The 25,017-nt window shown below is 54.0% G+C and overlaps 12 protein-coding genes across 12 annotated transcripts; 4 read left to right on the top strand and 8 right to left on the bottom strand.

Annotated features, from left to right (window-relative positions):
• Positions 1 to 845: 845 nt before the first annotated feature.
• On the top strand, positions 846 to 2,288 carry BU26DRAFT_422890 (glycoside hydrolase family 76 protein; the record flags this gene model as incomplete). Its single annotated transcript, XM_033823487.1, has 4 exons — positions 846 to 950; positions 1,074 to 1,149; positions 1,207 to 1,595; positions 1,695 to 2,288. The coding sequence occupies 4 exons, from the start codon at positions 846 to 848 to the stop codon at positions 2,286 to 2,288; spliced, it is 1,164 nt and encodes a 387-aa protein (XP_033686408.1).
• Positions 2,289 to 2,895: 607 nt separating this feature from the next.
• Positions 2,896 to 3,468, top strand: BU26DRAFT_563342 (uncharacterized protein; the record flags this gene model as incomplete). The annotated part of the gene is made up of 4 exons (XM_033833156.1): positions 2,896 to 3,019; positions 3,084 to 3,271; positions 3,320 to 3,378; positions 3,432 to 3,468. The coding sequence occupies 4 exons, from the start codon at positions 2,896 to 2,898 to the stop codon at positions 3,466 to 3,468; spliced, it is 408 nt and encodes a 135-aa protein (XP_033686407.1).
• Positions 3,223 to 4,918, bottom strand: BU26DRAFT_518058 (inosine monophosphate dehydrogenase). The gene has a single exon (XM_033828724.1). The coding sequence runs from the start codon at positions 4,588 to 4,590 to the stop codon at positions 3,601 to 3,603; it is 990 nt and encodes a 329-aa protein (XP_033686406.1). The 5' UTR covers positions 4,591 to 4,918; the 3' UTR covers positions 3,223 to 3,600.
• A 187-nt stretch (positions 4,919 to 5,105) lies between these two features.
• On the bottom strand, positions 5,106 to 6,409 carry BU26DRAFT_518057 (RNA-binding domain-containing protein). The gene has a single exon (XM_033828723.1). It carries the CDS (start codon positions 6,302 to 6,304, stop codon positions 5,411 to 5,413), a length of 894 nt encoding a protein of 297 aa, XP_033686405.1. The 5' UTR covers positions 6,305 to 6,409; the 3' UTR covers positions 5,106 to 5,410.
• Positions 6,410 to 6,516: 107 nt separating this feature from the next.
• BU26DRAFT_454627 (uncharacterized protein) lies at positions 6,517 to 8,682 on the top strand. Its single transcript, XM_033824866.1, has 4 exons — positions 6,517 to 6,805; positions 6,855 to 7,010; positions 7,062 to 8,185; positions 8,289 to 8,682. The coding sequence occupies exons 1-4, from the start codon at positions 6,664 to 6,666 to the stop codon at positions 8,448 to 8,450; spliced, it is 1,584 nt and encodes a 527-aa protein (XP_033686404.1). The 5' UTR covers positions 6,517 to 6,663; the 3' UTR covers positions 8,451 to 8,682.
• A 92-nt stretch (positions 8,683 to 8,774) lies between these two features.
• BU26DRAFT_481997 (general substrate transporter) lies at positions 8,775 to 10,721 on the bottom strand (the record flags this gene model as incomplete). The annotated part of the gene is made up of 3 exons (XM_033825757.1): positions 10,328 to 10,721; positions 9,353 to 10,265; positions 8,775 to 9,250 (listed from the first exon to the last, which is right to left on the bottom strand). Exons 1-3 carry the CDS (start codon positions 10,541 to 10,543, stop codon positions 8,775 to 8,777), a joined length of 1,605 nt encoding a protein of 534 aa, XP_033686403.1. The 5' UTR covers positions 10,544 to 10,721.
• A 1,035-nt stretch (positions 10,722 to 11,756) lies between these two features.
• BU26DRAFT_592580 (uncharacterized protein) lies at positions 11,757 to 12,983 on the bottom strand (the record flags this gene model as incomplete). The annotated part of the gene is made up of 1 exon (XM_033834842.1): positions 11,757 to 12,983. The coding sequence occupies one exon, from the start codon at positions 12,981 to 12,983 to the stop codon at positions 11,757 to 11,759; it is 1,227 nt and encodes a 408-aa protein (XP_033686402.1).
• A 554-nt stretch (positions 12,984 to 13,537) lies between these two features.
• On the bottom strand, positions 13,538 to 14,739 carry BU26DRAFT_530229 (uncharacterized protein; the record flags this gene model as incomplete). The annotated part of the gene is made up of 5 exons (XM_033830948.1): positions 13,538 to 13,791; positions 13,847 to 13,914; positions 13,968 to 14,290; positions 14,397 to 14,495; positions 14,545 to 14,739. 5 exons carry the CDS (start codon positions 14,737 to 14,739, stop codon positions 13,538 to 13,540), a joined length of 939 nt encoding a protein of 312 aa, XP_033686401.1.
• Positions 14,740 to 15,662: 923 nt separating this feature from the next.
• Positions 15,663 to 16,238, bottom strand: BU26DRAFT_563335 (uncharacterized protein; the record flags this gene model as incomplete). The annotated part of the gene is made up of 3 exons (XM_033833155.1): positions 15,663 to 15,677; positions 15,730 to 16,170; positions 16,227 to 16,238. The coding sequence occupies 3 exons, from the start codon at positions 16,236 to 16,238 to the stop codon at positions 15,663 to 15,665; spliced, it is 468 nt and encodes a 155-aa protein (XP_033686400.1).
• A 1,179-nt stretch (positions 16,239 to 17,417) lies between these two features.
• Positions 17,418 to 18,847, top strand: BU26DRAFT_518054 (uncharacterized protein). Its single transcript, XM_033828722.1, has 2 exons — positions 17,418 to 17,874; positions 17,929 to 18,847. The coding sequence occupies exons 1-2, from the start codon at positions 17,516 to 17,518 to the stop codon at positions 18,593 to 18,595; spliced, it is 1,026 nt and encodes a 341-aa protein (XP_033686399.1). The 5' UTR covers positions 17,418 to 17,515; the 3' UTR covers positions 18,596 to 18,847.
• Positions 18,848 to 18,961: 114 nt separating this feature from the next.
• Positions 18,962 to 19,540, bottom strand: BU26DRAFT_563333 (uncharacterized protein; the record flags this gene model as incomplete). The annotated part of the gene is made up of 2 exons (XM_033833154.1): positions 18,962 to 19,264; positions 19,364 to 19,540. The coding sequence occupies 2 exons, from the start codon at positions 19,538 to 19,540 to the stop codon at positions 18,962 to 18,964; spliced, it is 480 nt and encodes a 159-aa protein (XP_033686398.1).
• Positions 19,541 to 20,198: 658 nt separating this feature from the next.
• On the bottom strand, positions 20,199 to 24,677 carry BU26DRAFT_282142 (uncharacterized protein). The gene is made up of 10 exons (XM_033821526.1): positions 24,256 to 24,677; positions 23,593 to 24,196; positions 23,253 to 23,544; positions 22,816 to 23,197; positions 22,083 to 22,770; positions 21,927 to 22,034; positions 21,550 to 21,878; positions 21,439 to 21,496; positions 20,847 to 21,388; positions 20,199 to 20,793 (listed from the first exon to the last, which is right to left on the bottom strand). Exons 1-10 carry the CDS (start codon positions 24,563 to 24,565, stop codon positions 20,243 to 20,245), a joined length of 3,864 nt encoding a protein of 1,287 aa, XP_033686397.1. The 5' UTR covers positions 24,566 to 24,677; the 3' UTR covers positions 20,199 to 20,242.
• Positions 24,678 to 25,017: the final 340 nt, after the last annotated feature.

Below are 25,017 nucleotides of genomic sequence, written 5' to 3'. Positions count from 1 at the left end.
CCGGCGCCCGAAAGCCGACAAGTCTCAACGGGCCACAAGCTTTCGACGGCGCCTTGGAAAGCTTCATTGAAAATGTGGGTCGACTGTCAACAGCATCCTGACTCCTCATCACGGCGACGCGCTGTGACTGGCGAAGATCGACCCGCTGAACGCCATACTGACCCCTCATCTCTGCTCAGCCACAATCAACCCCCTCTTATTTCCTGATCTGGCATTCTCGCGGATATGAGCAATGAGGTCACTCCTGGTGTCAGCTTTACGACTCCAACGGAAACCCTATACGCGCAACGGGGGCTCCGGTCGCAATTTATTGGCTCGTTCTCCACTGGGTGTTCGCCAACGGTGGGCATTCTAGTGAACCTGGATGATGTAGCCGCTCCCGTGCCCCACGTCCGGGGGACTGCTGCGCCCAGTCTGCATTCCTTCGACGTCAAGCTGGCCTTTCACGCTTCTCGCTCGTTGTTTCGTTTCTCTTCACTCTCACTTTCGCTATCCTTGCCTCGTTCGTCTCGCGATAAGTTCGCTGTCGCGTTTACTGGCCGATTCCGCCCAACCAACCAAGTCGCTCGCTTTCCCACACAGTCTGAGATACACATGTCGCGATGAAGCTTCTCCGCCCAGCCCGAGCCTTGGCCGCTCTTACCTTCTTCGCGCCTACTTTCTTCTCCTCCCCGGCCTCAGCAATAGATCTAGATCCCACGCAGCCCGACCAGGTCCGCGATGCAGCGAAGAAGGTCGCTACCGAGCTCTTGTCCATGTACGCGAATCCACAAAGCCAGGCGATTATCTCAGGAATTCCAGGCCTGTTGACGTATCCGCCATACTATTGGTGGGAGGCAGGGGCCATGTTCGGCCAGCTAATCGACTACTGGTATTACACGAATGATTCGACATGGAATGATCTGATTAGAGACGGAATCTTGCATCAGATCGGAGACGCGAAGAACTTTGTAGGCTGTCCTTCTGTTCTTTTAATCCGTTCTATCTAGTATGCAGACTGCAGTCCGAGATTGCGCGCCTCCGGATTATAGGGAGACGAAGCGGCATACGCGTCGTGTCCTAACATAGCACAGATGCCCTCAAACCAATCGAAAGACGAAGGCAATGACGACCAGCTCTTCTGGGCCTTCACCGTCATGTCCGCCGCTGGTAAGGAGCCATCGATTGAGAGATTACGCAACGTGTACTGACAAATTCTGCCACAAGAATATAATTTCGACCCTCCTCCGGACGACCAGCCCGGATGGCTCGCCCTCGCCCAGTCCGTGTTCAACCAGCTCGTTAGTCGCTGGAATACCGAGTTCTGCGGCGGTGGATTGCGCTGGCAGATCTACCAGTGGCTCCCCGGCTGGAACTATAAGAATCTTGCGTCGAACGGTGGAATGTTCCAGTTAGGCGCGAGGCTGGCGCTGTACACAGGCAATGACTCGTATGCCAAACACGCCGAAGATGCTTTCAATTGGATGATAAGCACGCCTTTGATCACAGATGACTGGCAGATTTACGACGGAATGGACGTGCTGAAAAACTGCACCGAAGCGGACAGGAGCCAATGGACGTATAACTATGGCATCATCATTGGCGGCGCTGCCTATGTAGGTTTGCAGTATTGTTCCTTACCCACTACATTTACTCACACCATTTCCCCTCCGCTCAAAGTCATGTATATTCGGTGCATCCTGACCCGCGTCTAGATGTACAACTACACCAACGGCAGCCAAATCTGGGCAGACCGACTCCAAGGCTTTATAAATCACACAAGCGTATTCTTCCCCAAAGACAAAGGCGGCGTTATGGTCGAGCTCTGCGAGGCACCACAGAACTGCAACATCGACATGGTCTCGTTCAAAGCGTACCTCGCCCGCTGGCTGGCCGTATCCGCTCAGCTCGCCCCCTTCACCGCCCCGCAAATCCTTCCCTTGCTCCAAACATCCGCTAAAGCCGCCGCTCGCACCTGTACCGGCGCATCTACGACCTCGGGTGGGCCCTATCTGTGCGGCAATCGCTGGTACTTTGATTCTTATGATGGAAAGGGCGGCGTGGGGCAGCAGTTGAGCGCGCTGAGCGTCATAGCTGCTAATTTAATCGAAGAGGTGAAGCCACCGTATAGTTCAAGGACGGGTGGGTCCAGCAAGGGAGACCCTGGACTGGGTTCAGGCGGCGATGATGAATTGCCTATTTATGGCGAGAACGCTGTTACGACGGCGGGCAAGGCGGGCGCGGGGATTATTACGGCGTTGGTGCTTGGGGGTACGCTGGGAGGGGCGTGGTGGATGATTACAGATTGAAGGGTAATGGGTGCATCGTATGTGCCTGCTGGTAATTTAGGATTTGGATCTACTGGTGCTTTTGGGCGTTTTTGGATTTGCCCAAGACGGCGGCTCGGGATGGTATGCGCCCTTTGATGATGTCAACGCGGCGTTTTTTGGGAGGAGTGTGAGTTATGACACGTATGGACGAGCTTTGGGATGGCCAGATGGCTGGTTTGAGATGCTGGCTAGAGCCGTGCCGGAGCACCCGCTTTTGGATATCTACTTCTATAACCTCTTTTTTCTCGAACTCTTCAACGCCATGGATAGGTGTAGTATGCTTCAGTTAGGAGTTCGTTGGCGTATATCTTTTGAAGAAGAATGAACGCCTTCCTAGTAAGGGGCAGTCGGCTGCATGCGGTATAGCATACCTAGGGACACCGTCACAAATGCCCAACCAGTCGGGACATGATCTACCAGACCTCCTTATACCAACCAATGACATCCCCTGCGGCCAGCCTTACGCCCCGCTTACGCCCTATGCATGTACATCAGGTGAAGCTTATATCCGTACCGGAACTCCGCGCGTTCCCTATCTTTCCTCACTCTATCCTAACTTCCTCTCCTCATTCCTCCTACAGAAAATATGGCAGACTTCCGCCCTAAACTCTCCATTCCGCAAGCCCTCTCGAAGATTCCGGCCCCGTACCAGCCCACACTGGTAGCGAGTCTGAACGATGCTATTGAGTTTAAGATTGCAAAGATAAAAGGTTCTTCTTCTGCATTTCCACCGCTCCGCGCACTCTCCATCTGCCCCGTACTAACAATCTCCAGGCGACTTCGTATACCATTCACACCCCACGACTGACGAGCTGTTCTACATCCTAGACGGCGGGCCGTTGACGATGCGCATCCGCCGCATCTACGACGATCCTAGCTCTGAGGAAACCGTCGTTCTTGAAAAAGGCGATGTGTTTGTCGTACCGAAGGGCGTGCAGCATTTGCTGGGGGCGGACAATGAGGTATGTCGAGTTCTGCGCCAAGAGCGAAGTAATGCTGAAATGTGGCAGTGCAGTGTGCTGTGTGCGGAGACGAAGGGGGAGTTGAACACGGGTGATTTAGGTGTCATGTGCGCTAGTCCAATGTCCGATAATTGCAGATCGGAGTACTGACAACGTACAGGGAGAAGACATCGGAAGTAAAGGATGCCAGGAACTAAGCGCAGGCATACGGTTGCCCATCATGTTGAACCAAGCGGACCCGAGATCAAACAAAAGCCAGGGGGGACCCAGGGGAAAGCTATAAGGACTCTCCTTTACCAAATCGACTTCTCCCCGTCCTTCTGCCCGTCTTAGATCTTCAACACCCTTCCTAAAATCTCCATCGCGTCCCTCCTCACACCCTCAACGATATCCCTCGCACTCTCCACCTCCTTCACCATCCCCACGCCCGTGCCTGCCCAAATCGCAGCCCGTCCCTTCAAACCGGGCTTGAACCCGTTATCGTCCTCCTTCACAGCTTCATTATGCAGCTTCTGAATCTCCTCAATGCTCATCCCTCCCAAGTGGTCTTTGTAACTTTGCACCACAAGACTCCGTCCATCGTACGCCGCGGGCCACATGTTCGGACCTCGGAGTTCATCGAAGAGCTTGGAGCGCTTAGTTACTTGGCCGCCGTCCGACGCTTCCAGGACGGCGGATTGGTAGGCCGGGTGGATTGTGATTTGTTCCGAGGCGAGAAAGCGCGTCCCCATCACGACGCCCTGCGCACCGAGCGCTAGCGCAGCGGCAACACCGCGTCCATCTACGATCCCGCCTGCTGCTACCAGGGGAATCTGCCCGAGTCCTTCTTTTACGAGGGCGTCTGCCGATTCAGGTAAAAGGGAGATGATACCGCAGCCCTTTTCAAAGCCGTGGCCTCCTGCGTCGGCACCTTGAAGGCACAGCACATCGGGAGATGCCGTGCGTGCGATGTGCACGGCCGCAGATACGTTGCCGACCTGGATCCATATATTGCTTTCCGGGGATGCTTTGCGGATCTCCGCCGCCCAGACTTTATAATCGTCCAACTCCTTCGCTGCGAACAGCCACACAATAGCGGGTTTGAACTCCTCAACTACCGGCAGGACATCTTTTAGGTTCAGCACGAAGGTTAGGAAACCAACACCGAGCGGAAGCGTCCTCGATGAAGAGATAGAGGGGTTGGAGCTGGCTTTGAAGTTTTTCGCGGCGATGTTGAGTTCCTTGCGCACATCGTCCAGGCTGAAGAGACATCCAATCATGCCGACCCCGCCGGAGAGGGAGACGGCTGAGGCGAGAGCCCCGCCCGCGGAGCCGGCCATGGGGGCATTGATTATGAGGGGGGAGGTGGTCCATGGGAGTGTATGTTTGAGAGTCGACATTCTGCGTGATGTTCGTGCTGGTCGGGAAGGGTAGCTATGCGTAAGGAACAGTAGCAATCTTATGATACTGAGCAAGTGTACGTCAAGTGCTGTTATAGCTTCAGAGAGACGAGAGGGGTATAAGTAGGGTTGAGCTAAAGTAAGATCACATGTTAGTAATCGAATTTTCAAGGTTTTGCTGACGGTGGCCGTGATCGATCATCTCCTCGGAGCTGGCGAGCCAATCTGTTCGCATAGTCGGGAAAGAAGTCGCAGGTTTGGGCTTTAGACGTTGTAGGAAGTTCATACCAGGTATGAATGTGGAGAACACCAACCATATAGGGTTGCAAGTATTTGCCTGTTTGGGTTAGCATATCTCCGTATTAAGTCCGACGTCATGCTCTCCACCTTGCGACGAGCTGAGCAAGCATATGCGTGTATATACAGTATCCGTAATCATGCATGACTTGTGGGATGTAACGGAAGAAATCGGCCTTGCGAGAAGGGAGGGGGGCGGACAAACATAGGATGTGGAAAATGATTCTGACTGGAGGTCTAGTATTCCTTGCTGTCGGATATCTTTTCTTAGAATTCTGCACGTATGTTGCACTGGTTTATACGACGTGGTTAAGAGACTATTATAGCAAGGGGATGCAGCAAGGAGATGTAAGTACTGTCTTGTCTGACGACACGATCATGCACAAATACTGGTATGGGTTTGGTGGGAAAAAGGTTCGTATATATTGTAGCTTGGCCGCTTCGATTCGTAGTATGCTCGACATCATCGCGGTGAACGTTTAGAGCGGGAGCGTCTATAGTCCTCGTCGTCCGAACTATAGCGCCGGGTCTCGCGGCTGCGATCCCGCCGGCCATGGTCCTTTCCACCTCGGTCCCTGTGACGGTTTCGCACGCCGTCCTTTGAATCATCCCGTTGTTTTGAGCTCCGGTGTCGACGTTCGTCTTCCGACTCGTCGCGATCCTTGATGCGTTTGTGGTCTCTATCGCGGTCCCTACTACCGTCGCGATCTCTCGATCCATGTCGGCGATGCCGCCTTTCGTGTTTGCGCTCCTTCTTCTTAATCTTCTTATACTTCTTTACCGCAACATCGGCCTTCTCCTGTAGCCTCTTGACCATTGATTCCTTCATTGGATCCTCTTCATCCAGGTTCTGAATCGCCTTCTCCAGCTCGATCTCTTCCGGGAGCAGCGGCCTGTCTTCGTCGGAGTCGCTTTCGCTCTCGGTCTTGCGCCTCTTCCGCCTGCCACCATCCGAATCGTTGCCCGGGTCGAGGTCAAGCTCTCCCATCGTATTGTCCCTCATATCCTCGTCATCTCTGGGCTTGTATCTCGCATGATCGACTCGCAGTACCCTCTCCATGACCGTCACGCCGCCCAGGTTGTCCACGGCCAGGTCGCAGCTCCTTTGGTCCTCGTACTTCAGCCACGCGAACCCGCGTGACTTCCCCGTCTCTTTGTCCCGTGCTAGTTTTACCCAGACAGGCTCGCCGTATTGTGAGAAGATGGTGATGATGTCGCCTTCGGAAAGCTCGTAGGGCAGGCCACCGATATAGATGAAGGCCGTATCGCGGTAGTCCGTGTGCCAGGAGCCTTCTGGGGTGATACCCGCTTCAAGCTCCCGCTTGTTGAGCTTCTGGATTGCTCGAACCGAGTTCATGGCGGGAAGGGCTCCAACGCGGAGATGGCGAAAGGGAGAGGATAGTCGCAAACGCGCAGTAGAAGATTAGCCCCCCGGCGCTTGGATGGAACGTGTCGCTATGTGGTTGCGGAGGGGAAGTCGTTAAGCTGCCGTGAAGCTAAAAAGTCCAGTCTTGGCGCAGATCCCTGCATCAGAAGCTCCCATGGGCCAGGAAGGGTCTCAGACCTCCACAACACCCCGCGAACACCCTCAGCGCGCGCCGCTGCCTTCCTGAATCCCTCCCATTGCCGTAATATTTGCGCCTGTTTTTCTTCATCCACGTTTGAACCTGGTATCACCGTCCCCCACGCGTTCGAGACCCCCGAAGCACCTCCGTCATGGCGAGCGCGCGTCGAACTTCCAATTTCCCCGGCCGCCGCCCGGGGAGTAGGGGCCAGGAGAAGGAGGAAATATGGAAGCCTATGTTAGACAACATCTCAAGTGGGAAGCGGCTACCAGAGAAGAGCTTGCTAGTGCTAGGTATGCGCATGTGAAGCGGCCGCAGGGGTGAACGCTAATGCGGGATCAGGTGGCACGCCAGAGACACAGCGCGAGTTCCTGGAATCAGTAGCAACAGATCCGGCGAACAATCGAAGGCCCCCGGACCGCGGGCGGAAGGCGCCAATTGCGAACCAGTTTGCGCTGGGCTACACCTATCAGGATGTGCTTGACACAGATCATGAAGGTACTTTTGCTGGGTGCATTGTCGCCGAAAGGAAGCTGCTAACACTTTTAGATATCCTCGCCCGCCTCTCGCTCTACCTCCTCGCAAACCCCTCACCCTCCTTCACCCCCCTGATCAAGCCCTACCTAAACCCACGCACACTCCCGCACATGCTTGTGGTCATACTTCTTGACTGGAACCACCCGTGGCTGTGGATACGGCAGCTTCGAGACTGGATACGCGTACTGCGATCACTTATTCTCTCGCTCGACGACGCATCGAAGGAGGTGCTTGAAGAGAACATCGTGACGCTACAAGACAAGGGACGGACAATGGGCGGATCAGAAGGAAGCAGCGCGCTGGAGAACGTAAAAGTACCACTAGGCCTTGGGGAGTGGGATGAACCGCTCGGCATACCTCTTTGCGTCGTCTGCCAGAACGCCGATAAGATCGAAGCGCTAGAACGGGAACGCGGATGGAAAGAGGAAGAGTTTGACTTCATTCTGCAGTATCTGCGCACGATCCTGCTCAAGCATGGCGCCAGCTTGGTGTACACGATGCCTTCCGCGCCGGGCTCTCTGCAGACACTGATCCATTCGACGCTAGGGATCAAGTCGCTGCTGAAGCAGAAACAACTAAAGCACAACGTTACGGACCGCGACCGGGTGCTCGTACCGCCCAATTGGGACTCATGGGCCAAAATTAGGATACTGAGGGACGGGTTTGACGTCGAAGGGGTCAGCCAGAAGTGGTCTGTCGACATTGACATCCCACGGCATATGAAGCCCCTGATGAACGGGCAACCCGCTGCCGACGGAGAGACACAGGCAAATAGCACACAGACAGTTGAAGTGCAAGGGGAAAGTCCCTCAGCGACCTCTATATACGAAGACACGATCCGGAACCCTGAGACCGACTTCCCGCTTTCCGCCCTACACTCCAAGCAACCCAACGGCATCGAGGTGTCTAGTAAAGATGCACAGGACTTCCTCGTGGAGCAGCTCTCTGTCCTTGACGTACTACGCCGCGAAGATGAAAATGATGCGAAGGTCAAAGCTGCACGAAAGGACGTGGAACCGACGTACAGGACATGGTCCGATGACGTGTCTGGTGTTGTGGAAGAGCACATTGGCCCCGTGCAATTTAACATGGGTGGAATTCAGGTGAATGCCGATGAGATGGTCAAGCGATTACAGGTATGTTCTTAGTCCAATCAAAATCGACCGCGAAATCGGCTCGCTGCAGATAAAGCGTTACATAGTCGAAGCTGTCGCAGCATTAAGGCTAACTCGATGCTAGGATCGCGAAGCAAACAGAGCCAATGAACCCGAGACGCCCATGACTCCACCACCGAACGCCCAAGATCCGAACAAGATGGACAATGACAAGCTCATGTCGTTCTTCTCGGGTCTCATTAACAAAGGCACCACGTCCTCGGCTAACAGTCCCAGAGGTGGGTAGTGCAAATCGGTCTAAAGGTCGGATTCAGGGCTCAGAAGAGAAGGATGAGAAAGATAGTTGGTCATCTCGGAGGTTTTCGAGAATTTCATGTGCAGGAGCTAGGTTTGGAGCCTTTTCGCTTTCTGATCATCACAACATTATGGTCGTCGTTTCGGGTTCAACATGGCTTTATACCCCAGCATAGTCTGTCTACCAAATCTATCTCTTATGTCAGTCAGACATCACCCTTTCCTCTTCCATTCATCTAGGCACCCCTTCGTTCTTACAGTCCCGTATCTGCAAAACCACCCAGAACCTCATCTAACCGGCTCAGCCGACCGTCATCTACGCCCCGGTAACCCTCTCCCGATGCTCAGCAATCTCCTTCTCAATCTCCGGCGTCATTCCCTGATGCGTAGCCACATGCTCCAAGCCCACCTTCTCTCCTCTCCCCGCCACAACAAGCTCATGCGTATTATGGTCAACGTGCAAATCTTCACTCCACACTACGACATCCTCGGTATCACCAAAGATCCTGGCCATCTCCTCGAGTGGGATCCCCTTGGTTTCGGGGAGAAGGAAATAAGCAGCGATGCAACCGAGCCCGGACACTATAATAAAAACCAGGTAAAAGTGCCACCCGATGTTGGCGAATGCGGTGGTTGTGGCTTGCAGGTACACGAGGTCGGTGAGCGCGACGGTAGCCATGCTGAGGCAGACGCCCTTCGCCCGGATGTGGTTGGGGAAGAGTTCGCTATAGAAAACAACGCCGGCGACGTCGACGCCCATGCTATAGACGGCGAGGAAGAGATAGAACATCGCTGTACGCTGTTAGCCTCCACCCACCGTACCACTCACAACGAGGAAAGAAATAAGAGGCGGAGGAGAGGACGAAGCCTCGGAGGAAGAGAGGGGATCCGTACCAACTCCAGCGGCCAAAGCAGCTTTGTTCGTAGCCTGTTCGGCAAAATTGGCCACAATGGCTGCTTCAAGGATAAGGCATACGCAACAGCCGCCCACACCGAGTAGCATGAGCGGTTTTCGGCCCACGCGGTCCATAACTAGCGCGCCAACGGCGTTGAAAATTATGCCCACGGTGATCCAGCCGCATTGGAATTCGAGTTGCTGCTTGGTATCGTACCCCAAGGTCGCATACAACGTCGGACCATAGTTGTTGATCACGAGAACGCCGGTCGATTGCCCGACGAACGCGAAACCCATAGCGAGTGCCGTGCGCCTCCGATATCCCTTCTTCGTAAACATGGCCCACCACCCGGGGTCCAGCGTACGATCTCTCTCCGTCTGCTTCTGCATCTGGTAGAACTCACCCCGCGCAAACTCCTGTTCCGGGTCGTGCTTCAGGCTGTGAAGCCTATACGTTATCTCTCTCGCCTCCTCGACTTTCCCTTTCATCAGCAGATACCGCGGAGACTCCGGCACAATAAAGGTGATGAGAACCATGAGCGCAGGCCAGATCAACGCGATACCAAGCGGACCGCGCCATTTCGCGGAATCAGACTCGGCGAAGTAGAACGCCATGCCCATGTACGTGGCAACCGCGTAGCCAAGCGCGATGTTGATGCCGTTGAGGCCGACGAAGAAGCCGCGGAGGCTCGGAGGTGCGAGTTCAGCGGAGTAAGTAGGCGTTACGGCCAGGAAACCCCAACTTCCCCATCCGGCGATGAAGCGGCCAACGATGAAGGTGGTGATGTTCAGCGCGCCACAGAGGAGGGCCCCGCCGAGCAGCGAGAAGAAGGCACAGTAGCGGAAGCCGGCTTTGCGGCCCCAGCGGTCCATTATGTAGCTTGAGGAGAGGATGCCTAGGACTGCTCCAGCCTAGCCCGAATTCCATCAGCAAACCACTCTTGAGTCGCAGACTCGAAAAGCAAGGTAGGTACCTGGAAAATCCCGCTAAAGGTTCCAATCAGCGCCTCCGCGTTGCTGGTTTCGTTGCCTTCCGCGTCGATCAGGCCCATGTAGAGTAAGAAGGGAGGCTCGCCGAGTGTCATGCTGATTATGGATGCGGGATGTCCAAAGGCGATTTGGCCCAGCGACACGAGGAAGCAGACGAGGAAGTTGTAGGGGTTATATTGGGATTTCTTGGTGTGTACCATTTTGAAGAGATGGGTGGCCTAGTGGACGCGAAAGGAGAGATAAAGAAAAGAGGATAATGGCAAGGAGAGCGGATACAGAGGAGAGGAAGGCAATATGTACGATCTAACGTTTGGATATGGACAGGACAGACTGAAGTACCTGCACCATGGAACCTACTGATTCATCCGACATGATTCGACCCATTACCCTCGACTCAATACCTCACTCCACCGGGTTGGAACAGCTACGCTACGTTTCCCCGCAAGCGCCATGCTCTCCTAAGGAATGTAGAGCCTAGGAAGTACTTGCAGGGGTGCTCGGGCCAATTCCGCGCGTCTTGTAACCGTCCGTCCCATCGCCCGCAATCCTGGACCCACTTGGTGCAAGCATCTGGATCTGGGGGAGATAACAGAACGCGGGGAAGTCGGCATTTCTTTGGAATCATCTGAGCGTCGCACTGTCTTCCTTTTCGCTCATTGTTGAGGACGAAATAGAGTGCACGGCACCCATGAGTCGGGCCTGCGAGGTACGGAAATGGGTTCCCTCGCAGCCCTGTAAGGCTCACAAACGTCATCCCCGCCTGTCAAGCCAATCTTCTTTTCTTACAGCGGTCAAGATCGACAAGCTGCGAGTGCGGAAAGCTTGCCTCGCTCAAGCGTTATGTGGGGGAGAAAGCTGACTCTTGGCGACTGACTCTCCCACGTTGCATACCCGGGAACTTGGATTTTGATCCTTGTGGGTACTCTAGTGGCAGGCTTATCGGAAAGTAGGATGGCGGCTCGTTTGGAGGGCTGGGTGTAGTGGCATTGCCGGAGGCCCGGAATTACCGAAATACGCCGCGGTGGTGGTGATGGTGGTGGTGGTGCTGCTGCTGGGGAAATGGGCCCGAGTAGTCGAAGCTCAAGCGAGGTGACCGCTGCTGTGCTTAATTTAGATTCTGACGACCTCTGTAGAGAAGCTAATGGATGAGAGGGACTTTATTGGAAGTAGAGTCAAGATATGGACGACGTCCGTCTGTACCTACCCAATTAGCCAGCAACCCTTCCTTGTAACCTCTATCCGATGTTATTACCCCGCTGACGATTGATAGATCCATCTATGTCAGTCTTTTATGCATAACTCCTTCGCCGTCCTTTCAACCTTCTGTATGCCGACGTTCGACCAATCGAGTATACTGGAGGTACTTCATGAGGCGGACCGGAATCTAGTCAGAGGGTAAGTCGCCTTTGGCGCTCACACATCGTAAGGTGACAGCAGGCCCTCAGCCCCAACGCCCGCGGCCTCCGCGTTCTTCCGAACCCAGTCCTGGTACCACCACAAGAAATGCTCCTCGGTCGCGCTCCCAACGATGCCCACTTGACTCAACTGACCATAACTCCTCAAGCCGAGCATACCAATCTGAGCAAAGACGGTGCTCTGAAAGACACAGAACTCGAGGATCGCGGCAATGTGTACGTGGTGCAATGGCTTTCCGTCTCTGCGGACGACGGTGACACTCCCGGGAACATGGCGATCGTCATCGCGCCACGGCGGTATGAGGGGATTGAGGAGCCTGGTATTGATATTCATATCAGGGTTTTCTTTCCCGTTCTTGCATGTTGTGCATCGACCGCGCCACGGCAACGAGGGAGGGAGTTTGCGTAAGACAAGCGGGATGCCGATTCGGTCTGCGATGGGAGCCTGGCAGTCTGAGTCTTCAGTACACATGGATACTAGAAGCTGGATCGGTTCGATAGTAGGGCGTCCGAAGATGTCTATGTCGCCTTTACAGTTTATACGAGCGCCCCAGACGGTCTGTCCACTCCCTACTATCTCTTCCATGACCTGATTCCGCTCCATGTCCGCGGTAGTGCAATAGTCCACCCGAAGGCAGTCGACGATATGCCGGTACCCCATGGGCCCGAGATCGTAACTCTGGTCCTTGTAGTCGACGTCGTCGCGGACCCCGATCCCGAGGAGCGAGCCCTTCCAGGAACCAGACAGCTCCTCATCGACCGCCTTCAAGCTCTGGTTCTCCCTTCCGCTAGACGTGTTGCCACGCTTATTGAGCTCTTCATTCGCCCAGACAAAGATCCTCTTCATCTTATTCTCCATGTACCGATTCAAGACCCAGTTGTCCTCCAGGGAACGCATCGGCTTCATATCCTCGGGAAGATCCTCCGGCTTTGGGATTAGATCCAAAAGTCCCAGCCGGTCCTCACTAGGAAGGACGATTTTCACCCAGATAAAGTGGGGCTGGTTGCCCTTCTCGGGGAAGAGTATGGCGCGTACGTAGCCGGGTCCGGGGCGTTTGTCGTCATCAAAGTCTGCGAACGTCTTGCAGAGGGCCTTGTGGATGGGCCAGTCGCTCTTTTGGCAGGTCGACGAGCAGTACCGAATGTTGCGGCAGCCGGTGCAGAGCCTCGCGCCAGTCTCCCTGCACATGGCGCACAGTCCATCCTCCGTCGCGGTGTCTGCCATCTTGTCGCCGGCAATCGAGCTGAGAAGAGTTTGGAAGCGCGAGGTAGCTTTCCTAGTGCGATGCCGCGGGTGGAAGTTGATAGGAGTTGAGGAGAAGAGGCAGCGGCTGTGACGTGAAGTGGGAGGTAGGTTTCCCTTTCACACAAATACAAATTTTGACTAGAACTATGGTGAGTCCCCACCCTCACTAAGATTAACTATGCGAATTTATTGGGCAAAAGGATCGTCCAATCCTTCTGCTCTTCAGTTATGATGCCTTATATATTCGGTAACAGAATTGTACTAGCAATATTATCGTTATATCCTCCCCTAATGCACTGGTCTAGTATTGCGTGTAAAGGAATTGCGCGACCCATTAAAAACTTCTACTGCCGCTAATGCAATAAGGTCCTCTAGCCTGGCTTTCAGCAGACTATTTATAACCTGTTTGTCTCTTCTTCCCCACACTCGAAACTTTCAAGCCTCAAGGCTCCGGATCCAAGGACAGGGCGGGACTTTTCTTATCCGTATGCATATTCGACTCCATCCCGCCGAGACGCTGAAGCACGATTAGCTTAACCCTTGACTTCGATATTTCCACAGCTTACAGTCGTGCTAACGTTTGATGTTAGCATTAGTGTATCATGGTGGATATCTCCGGATTGCATTTTACTCCACCCTTGGGAGCGGCTCTCAGTGCTTGCAGTTTGACGAGTCGAAGTGCGGCGGAAGATCCTTTCCACAAGTGGCCGATAGGTAGGTATACATGCAGCGATGAAACCAGTGCAGAGTTCGACGTTCGATACGATGGCCGCGAAAACAGTATCCCCTATTGCCACAGTCAGCCAACGTCGAACGTTATGATGGAACCAGGGGGGACTGACAGCTTGGGTCGTATGTGGACTCTACCCTTTCCGCAAACTTCAGGCGCACGATACTAACAACACAGGCACTTATTGCTCAGAGTCAGCCACTATCTCAGATCAAAGCACGCGCGGAACTCACATAAAACCACCCATGAAGGTCAGCGAGAGCAATATCTTCTGCCGTAGAGGCATCTGCAGCGTCCACACCAGCGGCAACGGAAGTCCTAGCATGATGAAGTCCGTGACGATATTGCAAACTCCGAATGCCAGCGTGACTTGCCCGTAATGAATGCAGCGTCCTTTCACCGTGACGTCCCAAAGCGCCCGAATAGGGATGCATGTAAACACACCACAGAAGAAGGTTATAATATACCAGGCCAGGATGAACATTGCCAGGCCAAGCAGGGCCTTACGAAACCAGCTCACGGGGAAGATGCGGCGATACAGAAGCAAGATGGAAAACTTGATGCCGGCGAGTGCTGTAAGGTAGACGTTTTCGTTTACGATGTTGTTCTAATGCCAACGTTACTCCTACATACTCTCGGGTCGAGACAGTTTGAACACCTACAATGGCCAATGCTCTGGGGTTCTGCACAAGGAGTACATGTCTTCCTTGCCCGTATCGAGTGCTATAACTCAATCCAATAACGAAACCAATGTTGAATACCTTGCATCGGTTAGCAAGAGCCTCGGCGATGAGGTGTTGGGCGTGTTACCAATGCGAGACCGCAACAAAGGTCATCCGCACCATATCCCGCCGCGACGTGACGGCGAGCCACAAGTCTCAACGCTACTGCGACGAACGCTACCGCTGCGCAAATTATATTCGAAATATTGATCGCTGGGACGAGGGATTCATCAATATGCAGTTGCATGTATTCGACCTCGGACGGCGTCGGAATGATGGGCATGATGGACGTGTGTACGGACGGATTTCGACGAGTTCTCCGAGTGGCTTGCGGAAGTCCTCGAAATTGGAGTTAGCCGCAAGGAAACCTTGGGATAGTGTTGGAGCGGTAGACACACCTGTTGTGGGAATTTTAGTGGGCTAACTTCCGCACCCTGGGTGACGTTCGCAGAATTCGCGGATTTGAGCAACCCAAAACTGTGGATCTCTATCAGCTGTGCGATGCTGGCTGATATACCTCGTATCTTAGACTGACAGGCCCAGGTTGCGACTCCCATGCCAAGTCCACTTGCATTTCGGGTAGTACAGTGGTCAGCATCAATCCCTCTTGAGCTGATGAACCTAGTGCTTCTACGCGAGCTTTACTGCATGACTAGTAGCACAATGGTCAGCAACACAGTCCTCCCTATTACGGCCGCAACCTTTGCATGTGGTAGCGTGTTCTATCATATCAGATCATCGCTCCAATTTCGAACACAGTATCGCATTTGATCAAGATCCAGCCAATAGCTTGTTTCGTACCTGTTCAACTTGTCACGTTCCTTCATCCACTCAGTAATGGAAGAAGGTAAATAATCCCGAACCAAAGACACCAGAGCTTCCACACCACTTCGTCCGATGCCTGCCTGCGATTCGTCCAAGTCAACCATGCCATAAGCCCTCCCACGATCACCGTTGGTGCAAAACCCGTCAGCTGCAGCCCCCAGAACGCAGGGCAGATAAACGACCAGGCAACAACACCGATAGCCAAGGAAAGTCGGGACATACCCTGTCCATACAAAAGAGGCATCGTTCGACGGCCCCTAGCTGCATCTCCAGCCACATCGGGAAAATCCTGCGCATGCACAGTAGTAAAGATGACGGCCCCTGTCAACGCGATCCAACAAACGGCGCGTCCCATACCCGCATAGTGCAAGGGCCCAGCCGTTATTGCCGTGACTCCTGCGCTGAAACACATCAGTCCGCCGGCATTCAAAGCGTTCCTCCACCAAACGCTCGTGTTTGCTCCGTCGAGATCATTGTACATCCATACCAGAGCGACGAAAGTGTTCGTCTCTCTAGAGGCGCCCACGAGGACGCCGGTAACCAAGGCGCATGGAAGAAGGATGAGCAGGTACTGTTGGCCCTCGCGGGAAGTTACGCGCTTGGATGGAAACGGCCGCCACGGTTTATTCTTCGAGTCCTCGAGGATCGATCCGGGTAGGCGCTGGTTTGCGACGTTCTCGACAAGAAGCGTCACCCAAACCCACAAGGCTGCTTTCGCAAGGGCTGCGAAAGCAAATCCTTGACCTTGATCGCGGATTTCATCTGGGGCTCTGAATCCTCCCGTGAAAGCACTCGAGATGGCGAAAACGATTTGTGGAAAGATGACGGTTTTGATGTCGCTCTTCGTGAAGAGGTATAAGGTATACAGGTGATGTAGCTTTTCCGTCTGCTGCAGCTTGCTATTAGTGTAATCCACGATCCTCAATCCTTGATCCGTGGACGTACCTGGAGTGCCATATTGCTCACGGAAAGTACTGATTCCCGTTTCCTAGAGTAGTTACATGCTATAATTTGCTCATACAAGCACCCCGTTTTTATATTGAATACCCACCTAGACAGCCACCGTCCTCCAAGCCCGAGCGGTGGCTTCAGCTGTGTCATCTGCTCACGGGGGAGTACATGTCGGACCGTAGGAATAAAGATCCTCTGCGGAGTAATCCTCTGCCATATTATCTGACCATTGTGCCACCGGAGATCTAAGGCAGCTGAAAAAAAGGATTGAATGGAGACTCTTTCATGATAGAGGCGGCAGTGATCAACATTAGGCTGGCTGACACACCCAGTCCTTCGACTGGGCTCGGGCCGAGATAGACCCCGGCGGTGAATTACAGATGCTTGGTTCTGCTGAACGGGAAGGCCTATCGTCCATCGCGGAAACTGTTTTGCGAAATAGTAGGAGTGAAAGTAGTCTGCGCTGCCCATACCAAAGCTTCGTAGGCCCACGTCAACTACTGGATTATTGTTCATGAACACAAAAGGGCGTGCCCGGTATCCGAGGTTGCTAGTCTACGAATATTCATATGGCTTGCGTGCGTACGGAAGGCCCCTGCGAGAATACGAAAGAGGCATAGCTTCTGCCCGACACCGATGTTCCTCCCGCTTGGCCTCATCCTTCCAGCTCCATCTCACTACACCAATACGCACGCTACAAATTGCGTATATGCAAGCGCTCACCAGAAGGGAATGCGCAGCGCAGCGCAGCGCAAGGATTCCACTGACTAATCAGGAGATAACTAGTGCGCTTCCAAGTCAGACCCGCGTAGCTGGAGAGCGTTTTGTTTTGTTTACGCCGCATTGTTTTTGTCGAAGAACACCAGCGAATTGGTAATTAGCCGGTTAAAAGGCAGCAGGAATGCCAGCGGCGTGGGTTTCAGCTTTCAACGGGGCGTTAAATATCCCCGCCCAAGCATATCCGGCGGAACGGTGCTGGGATCTTATTCGTGGCTGTGCCGCTCAATACCGGCAACGAGCATAAGCTGCCCTCTGCATCTCGGGTAGTACGTGAGAATTGCGTCCTTCGAAGTGGGGTCGAGGCACAGCAAAGTCAAAAAGAAGAACGGTGAGGCGCTCTCACTGACGTCGCAAACTCTATAACGAGACTCCTCAATCACCCGTCTGTCTCCCCGTCTTTTTGCGGATCTTGCAAGTCTTTGTTCTAGACTAGCGTTTAAGTCCTCCACCTCAGAAGCTCACCGCTAACTGCACCCCCAGATTCAGATGTCCAAATCTTCATAATGTCTGCCCGGCTTTCCAAGTTTCAGCGGGCGCTCGCCGCATCGCCATTCCTCATCCTCGCCATCACTTGCTACCGCGCCATGGACATCGACAAGATCATCGCGCATCAACTTCCTCACCTGGAGAAGGGCAAAATCGGATGGGACGGCGGCTCTCTTCCATTCAAAGACTTCTACCACATAAAGTTCCTCGACGACTTATGGAGAGGCACCACTGCGTCGTTCTCGCCTTCGACCTTCGGATACGACGCGCTGAGCTGGTGGCAGATGTTCACCTTCCTGCAGGACCTGGGGCCACTGTACGCAATGTGGCTACTGGAGTCGTATCGCGAGGGAAATCAAGGAACGCCGGCGTATTTGTAAGTGTGCATTATGCGCGTCTGGTCGGCTTCGTTACGCTGATGTTGAACTAGTCCTACTATCTTCGCGTCCGCGGGCCAGCTCTTGGGAATAGGACCCGTCGCTTCGATTTTTTGCTTCCTCTGCTTTGTCTTCGCTCCGAGGGCATCGCATTCAGTCCTCGGAAGCCCCGTTCGCACTCCCAACGCCTTCATCCTGCAGTCAGTGCTGTTGCTTTTTCACACGCTTCCTGCGTTCGGCGCTTTCTTGTCTCCCACCCTCGAAGGGAAGCATTACTGGACCTGGGCCTGGCAAATGGCACCATTATGGGTCGGCGTAGGAAACACCTTCTTCAACTACCTTACAAAGGGTGCCGCACCTCGCATCCCACCCTGGGTTCCTCTAGCGGCCATGAGCGCTATCTCCGCATCAACTTGGATTTACACTCTTCGCGCGTCTCCGTATACCTTATGGGAGATATTCATACCCGAAGCCGCCGTACAGACCGAATTCGAGCCGCACATGCGGAAAGCCTTGCAACTGGACTCGCTATTTGGCTTCGGTAGCGGGTATCTCTGGTTGGTGTACGCGTTCTATGACCTGTGGGCTGCAGGATTTGTGGGCAAGCAGTGGATGGTTGTAGGGGCACTCATTCCGGTTTTTGCCATTTGTGTCGGGCCTGGGGCTGCTCTGGCTATCGGGTGGGTTTGGAGGGAATCGGTGTTACAGAGGGTTGCTTGACCTATGCAAACGCTCGGTTCAGCCTTCACGAGGAGTCACTTCACAGTCACTACTCATGAAACCCGACTTCGTACCTGATTGCAACGCTTTGACAATGCTCCCGCCCCCACCAAGCCCGTCAACCGCCAATAGAAGTATACACTGTTTAAACTTCCTTTTCGATAGTTCTCATCACTACCTTCCTATCCTCTCTTCTCGCCACGACCGCAAGAAGAAGTACTGAACCATACATCATAGTACAATATCCCAGTATCATAGAGGCAAAAATGCATAGTCCCCTGCTCAATCCCACAGCACCGCCAGACAGAACACGACACAATCAGCCTCCAACCATCCATCCACCACCTCAGACAACTCTCCCTCATCCTAGTAAATCCTCCCCACCCCACACTTCACACTCCTCACCTTCCCGCGCCAATTCCCCAACTCGGTCAACCCCGCCCTAACCGGCAGCGGCGCCCCCGTATCCAAAACATCCCTGCACCCCTCGTTCTGGTACAGATAGCAGTCATACAAGCCGCGCGGCCGCATGCTCATCGTAGAAGACAGCATGGGCAAGTTGAGGCACGTGGCCTCGAGGATTTGCAGCGTGAAGCAGGGCGGCTGGAACGCGGGCTTGTTGCAGACGTGGAGGGTTGCGAGGCGCGGGGGATGCGTGCTAGCACGGGGCTGTGAGGGGTATGGTTAGTGGAGGTGTAGAATTGAGCGGCTTGCGGAGATAGGAGGTGGAAGTGGGATTTGTAGGACTGGCGCAGGCAGCGCACTTACGGGCTTTGGCAACATGGTTGCAGGAATCCTGGGTACGACGAAGACGCTTGTGGCGCTGGCTGGCGTTGTGGGCTGGATGCCGCTTGTGGTTAGCTGGGAGAGCGGATCGTGAGGAGGTGTAACGGGCGCGGCGGCCGCGAAGGTGCTCAGCAAGGTGAGAAGAAGAATGGCATGCATGATTGTCGCTTGCGAAATTGTGTTTCGGAACGAGGAGGGGTTGAGAAGGGAGTCGAAGGCTGATATAGAGAATCTCGAGTGTGAATTGAACTGAAGCGGTGGCGGCATGTGAAGTGTGGTGTTGACTGCGCGTTAAGTAAGGATTCACGGAGGAGACGCAATTCCATGTGCGTGGTGGTGTCCCTGCCCACATTCAAGAGAGTGCGCTCGGTAGAGGGAAGCTACTCCTGCAAATGGAATTTACGTGGACAACCGGATGCACTTACTGAATGCGATAATCCACACCTGCCGCCGAACCCCTTGTCGTACCAGTAGAACCTACCACAAAGCCTGTCCCTTCAACATATCCTGGTAACATGGCGCGGGCGTTGGAAGCTCTTCCCGTTCGTGTCGACCGTGCCATGGAATTCTCATTGTGGGCTTCGTGAATGCCGACATGGCTATGAAATCACCATGCCTGGTCATGCCTGCTAGCGTCGCGAGCTGGAATAAGACAATCTGGGATGAGGAATCAATAAAGGATCAAAATCTCGATACGGACTGCGTGAACTGCTATTGGTATCCTCCAAAATCATTGACCTCCTCTTTGGACCCTTCCCGCATACGGGTCAATAAGGCACTCTACGCTCCTCCCCCCATTCCCCAAGTAGACGTCATTGCTCATACTTCGGCAGCGCAGTAACATTCTCCTCAGACCCCGCCTCATACGGCGGCGCATCCGCATACTCTGCAGGTCCCGGCCCACCACCTAAGCCTCGAGACGACGTCGCACGATCGGGCAGCTCCGCCGTCCAGGTACCCGCTAAGGAGATATTCTGCAAGTCCGGTGCCGACCAGGGAGGAGTTTTCGCCGTGGAAGACGGGTCCAACTCGCTCTTCAGTGCAGGTTCTTCGCATCTCCATGTTAGTAAACCAAACGAGAAGGGCCAGGTGGGAAGACGTACTATGCGTTACCCCAGCGCCCCGCAAACGCCGCGGAAACCCACTAAGTGGGTATTCCTCGCCGTTCTCCAGCCGCAGGACTCCATGCACCACAGAATCGGGCTGCCACAGCGGGATAATCAAGCGTAGCATGGGGAATTGCAGCTGGCGGATCATCTTATCCAGCGTGCGCGATGCGATGGGGTACTCTTGGGCACCGTAGCCTTCTTCCCAGAAGACGAACTCGGAATTGCGGAAGGACCCGGATTTGAGGAGTCTGCCGACTTCTTGGATTTCTGTGGTGTGATCGAGCAGGCGGCAGTAGATGCGGACTGGTGATACGATGAGCATTTTATAGAGACCGAGGAGAAGGGCCAATACATACCTGGTATGAGCACTTCACCTGCGGTAGTATCCTGCACTGGCGCATCCGTTTCCGCATAAAAGAGAGTCGCGAACAACTGCGATACAAGGCTCTTCACAACTTCAGCATCAGTCGCTTCCTGTATGAGACTCTGCAGCTCGGGGATGCTTGATACGTCGTCCATTTCCGGCAGCTCGTCGAGAAAAGGATTGAGGCTGATGAAATTCGGTCTCGGATACTGCGCGTACGCGTCCGCTGAGTCTTCAGTAATGTACGATCGCGTGTCGTCCTCTTCGCTCCTCGTGAATCTGGATGAGGCCTTCGTTCGCCGCGTCTCGTTGCTGGCAATCGAGGGGACGGGTGGGCGCTTGGATTTGCCGCAGCCCAGTGAGAGTAAGATGTCCGGGAAGTCCTTCTGGAGCCCAGTGAAGATCGATCGGCATTCGTTTTGGGCTACCTCTATGAGGAAGCCCTCAGACATGTCCTTCTTAAAAAAGAGCTGGCCGAGCCTGGGATCCAGAAACGGCTTGAAGAGGTCCGCATGCGCCATCGAGGCTCTCGCACTTCGCCGCCGTCAGTTTGCGAACACTTGCAGAAAGCACTTGAATCTTACATATCTGCGACCTTCGGCTGGGACGAGTAATCTGTGATTGGGTAGAGGGCGTATGGCACTGTCACGTAAGGGTGAGCTTTATGTTCCAAAAGGGGCGGCAGGGCTACCCACGCTTCGAGGAAGCTTTCCTTCGATAGTTGGAAAACAGAACCTTTCTACCCGTCGCCGACGAAGTTAGGACGGCGACTTTGGAGCTCTGCTGAATAGGATGACTAATCGGGGGGAGATCAATGAGGCGCTGCTCCGGGAACATGGAGTTGAGAACGTCATCCAGAGCCTTCGAGCGATACTTCGGGTGCTTCCCTTTGATCTGAAGGCTGGGGAACCTGTGAATATTTGCTTGCGCAAAGATCTTTTCGAAAAGCGCATGCAGATGTTGCTCGCAGTCGTCGAGGTCCCAGCCTCTGGCATTCAGACCAAGTGCTATGAGGCCTCCGGTTCTAAAATCCTTAGCTGCTGGCAGAACGGTGCATGGAGGGAAGACCTACCCTTCCCCAATGATCATGTCGAAGAATGATTGCACCGGTATCTTCCCATGAAGCTCCTTCTCGATCAGTTTCAGAATCTCGAGCTGTATGACGCTGCGTACGCCGCCGCTAAGCCAATAGTCAGTTCGATATCTTCATGGACTGAGAGCGCCATACTTATTCAGAGCTAGAACACGCACTCCCGCTGCCTCTGGTCTCAGGTAGATTGCTCGAGGTTGCGGCCTTGTGGTCTGATTGACCTCTAAAGGGCACTCTAAGACGTCAACCACAACGTGGCCCTTCCTGCGACCGTACGCCTGGATACAAGCACGGCACAACATGTGCCCACAGGGTAACAGAGCCTCAGGTGTCCCAATCAGACAACATATGCAGAAGGCTGTGTAGCGTAAACCGACCGGCTCACCATCCTCACCTGGAGGATAGTACGACGCCAGCGCATCATCACGATGGATGATCGCAGCCGCATCGAGCTGTTGGATGCCTTGCCGTGAAGCTTGCGCCAGCTTGTTCATGGAGTGATGGAAAGAGATGTAGATATCGTCGAGTATCTGCTTACGGTGACTTTCGAAGGAAAAGTTCGACTCATAGGAGCCGCGAGCAAAGACTCTTCCGTCGGTGAGTTGGTGTCCCTTGGCCGCGTGTCCGCTGCGGACATTGGCGCATCGCAGTATGACTGTTGCGGCCCGCATTTGTTGTTGAAACGCGAGGTTGTTCAGGTGGGCCTGCAGATGCGGAGGCATCGGCCCTTTGACGTAAAACTCGCAGGGCCAGTAACGGTCGCCAAATTCCTTTAGTGCGGCATCTATCTGGGGAACATATTGCGCGAAGATTCTTTCCGCAGTACCTATTTTACTCAGCCTGAATACATTCGAAACAGCGGGCCGCCTACCTTTAAGATTGTTCCGCATTGTGTCTAACATAATGCACGAAGCAATGAGACGTCCTAGTTTCTCGAAGATCGCAGATGCTCTTGGACGTGGTTTCTTCTTCGCCATCCCGACAGCGAGCGCGAGGATGCTTTCGCAAAAAACAGTTGAAAGCCGACTAGTCAAGTACGAGCACTGAACGAAATCGAACGGGGTATCAATGGTTGAGCAGAAATGATCAAAAGCATGATTGAGGTACGCCTGAAATTCGAAAGCGTTGAGTAGCATGCGTGTCTGCGCCTTTACGTTTCTTGCTAGACGACAGCCGCGTTCAATGTCGAGATAAAGCTTTTGGGCTTGCGCTTCTACGAGCTTGGGTCTCCCGTTGGTCGGCAAGCGGATCACCTAACAAGAGGAGCATGTTAGCCAGAAAAGCAAAAGTCAAGACGACATAACCCACTCTGAGCGCGCTGTAGTAGCATTTCATCAAGTCGTCCACTGTATCGATCTTCTTCCCTCGTTTTCTCCACAGGTCTGCATATGTGGAAAAGACCACGTTCTTGTTGACAGTGTCCGCCAACGAGTCAAGCAGCGTTCTGGTCGAAGTCTGCACATCCCACATCTTCGGATCGACGTCATGTTCAGTGGCATTGAGTGCCAGAATGGCGTAAGGCAGGATGGGTTGGTTGTATGTCGTCTCGATAGCCACGGATCCCCAGTCGAGAAGCCTTTCCAATACCCCTTCAATCGCTCTGTTGCTTATTAGCTAAAAGAAAGACCGCGGGCCTCCAACTCCTTACCTTGGGTTTCGGTGGACGAATACGACGACGTCAGAAAAAGCGAAGAGAATGCGAGGATATAACTGCCCCGCGGCAAACTGTCGCGTTCGCTTCGTCTTGGAATCTACCCACTGGACTTCGCGCTCAGTATAGTTCCGGGTAGGTGCGTAATCGGACTCTGACCCCAACGACTCTGCTTCTTCTTTCTCCCGCGTCTTTCTTAGGCTTGCCGCTAGCGGCTCTCTCTCCCCACCGTCCAAGCCCTCCGAATCAGCAAAGAGAATTGGATACTCCGACTCCGCTGTAAGTGGATCGACGTAGAGGTGGACATCTTCAGAAGTCGGAAGGTCTCGACCGGTGATGCCAGGAACCGGGCAAGGGAAATTCTGGTCTTGGCCACTCCACTGATTGAAGTGCACGAGTAACTTGATCAGAGTGCTCTTTCCTGCACCGGTTTGACCGACAAAAGAAACGAGGCCGGGAACGCAGTTCGTCCCGTTCTGGCCACTTGAGGTTGATCCTCGTTGCTTAAACAGCCGCTGATGCATGGAAGTAGCAAGATCAGCGAACCTTCCGTGGTCACGAAACATGAACGGACGGCCGTCTTTCACCTCTCGCTCTAGGCCTGTTTCGACAATCAGACATTGGGCGCTCCCATCGAGCAAGGCTATTTGGAACACATACCAAACCAAGCCGTGACCTCATCCTCTCTGTGGAGCTTTCGAAGCGTGCGCTCATCGCCGGAGCACGAAAACACTGTCTGGACTCGGTTGGCCAGCGAGAGTTCGGTTTTCTCGTGCGGAATCTGGCCCGGTGCGAGGCGTTTGCGGCGGTGAGCGGGCTGACGGTCCCAGCACTCGGCACAGAGGCTACAGGAACATGCATTGCAGTAAAAGTCGGATACGACTTCCTCGCAGTCCTCGCAAAAGTCGGTGTCTTGTAGTTGGTCGAGCGCGCGCGCTTCTAGCGGGTCCATTGCTGCGGGTGGTGGCATATTGGCATGCTTCCCCACTCTTCCCTATGCCACGCGAGGCACGGTAGACAAACAGTATGAAGGGTCCTGATGATAAACGAGCTAATAATGGGTGAAGTGCGTCAGCCGCCTGGCAGCCACGCTGACTGCCAGTACCTTCTCTTCGGTAACGTCAGTTCTACGGTCGCGGGACGAGACAGAATCTTCCCTTCCAGCCTCATCGTCAGAGGTGTCTCTTATCAGTTTTAGGGCAGCGGTGGCTGACATGGGGCGCTGTTATCGCGACCGGGATGCCATAGGCTGAGGATTCGTTGGCGGTCGAAAAGCCGAAACGCGTGCAGGGAAGCGATTGCCTTGCTTTTGCATTGCAGGCGATGCATTGAACGAGCCCGAGAGAAGACGTAGGTATCCGACATTGATGAGAAGCGTGAGGGCTGGCCGAGTTGCGTAACAAATGCGTTCAGGTAATGCCC

Source organism: Trematosphaeria pertusa, assembly GCF_010094035.1.
Source record: "Trematosphaeria pertusa strain CBS 122368 unplaced genomic scaffold BU26scaffold_5, whole genome shotgun sequence".
Taxonomy (NCBI): domain Eukaryota; kingdom Fungi; phylum Ascomycota; class Dothideomycetes; order Pleosporales; family Trematosphaeriaceae; genus Trematosphaeria; species Trematosphaeria pertusa.
Note: the sequence above shows the minus strand (reverse complement) of the source record. Positions and strands in the feature narration are given on the sequence as shown.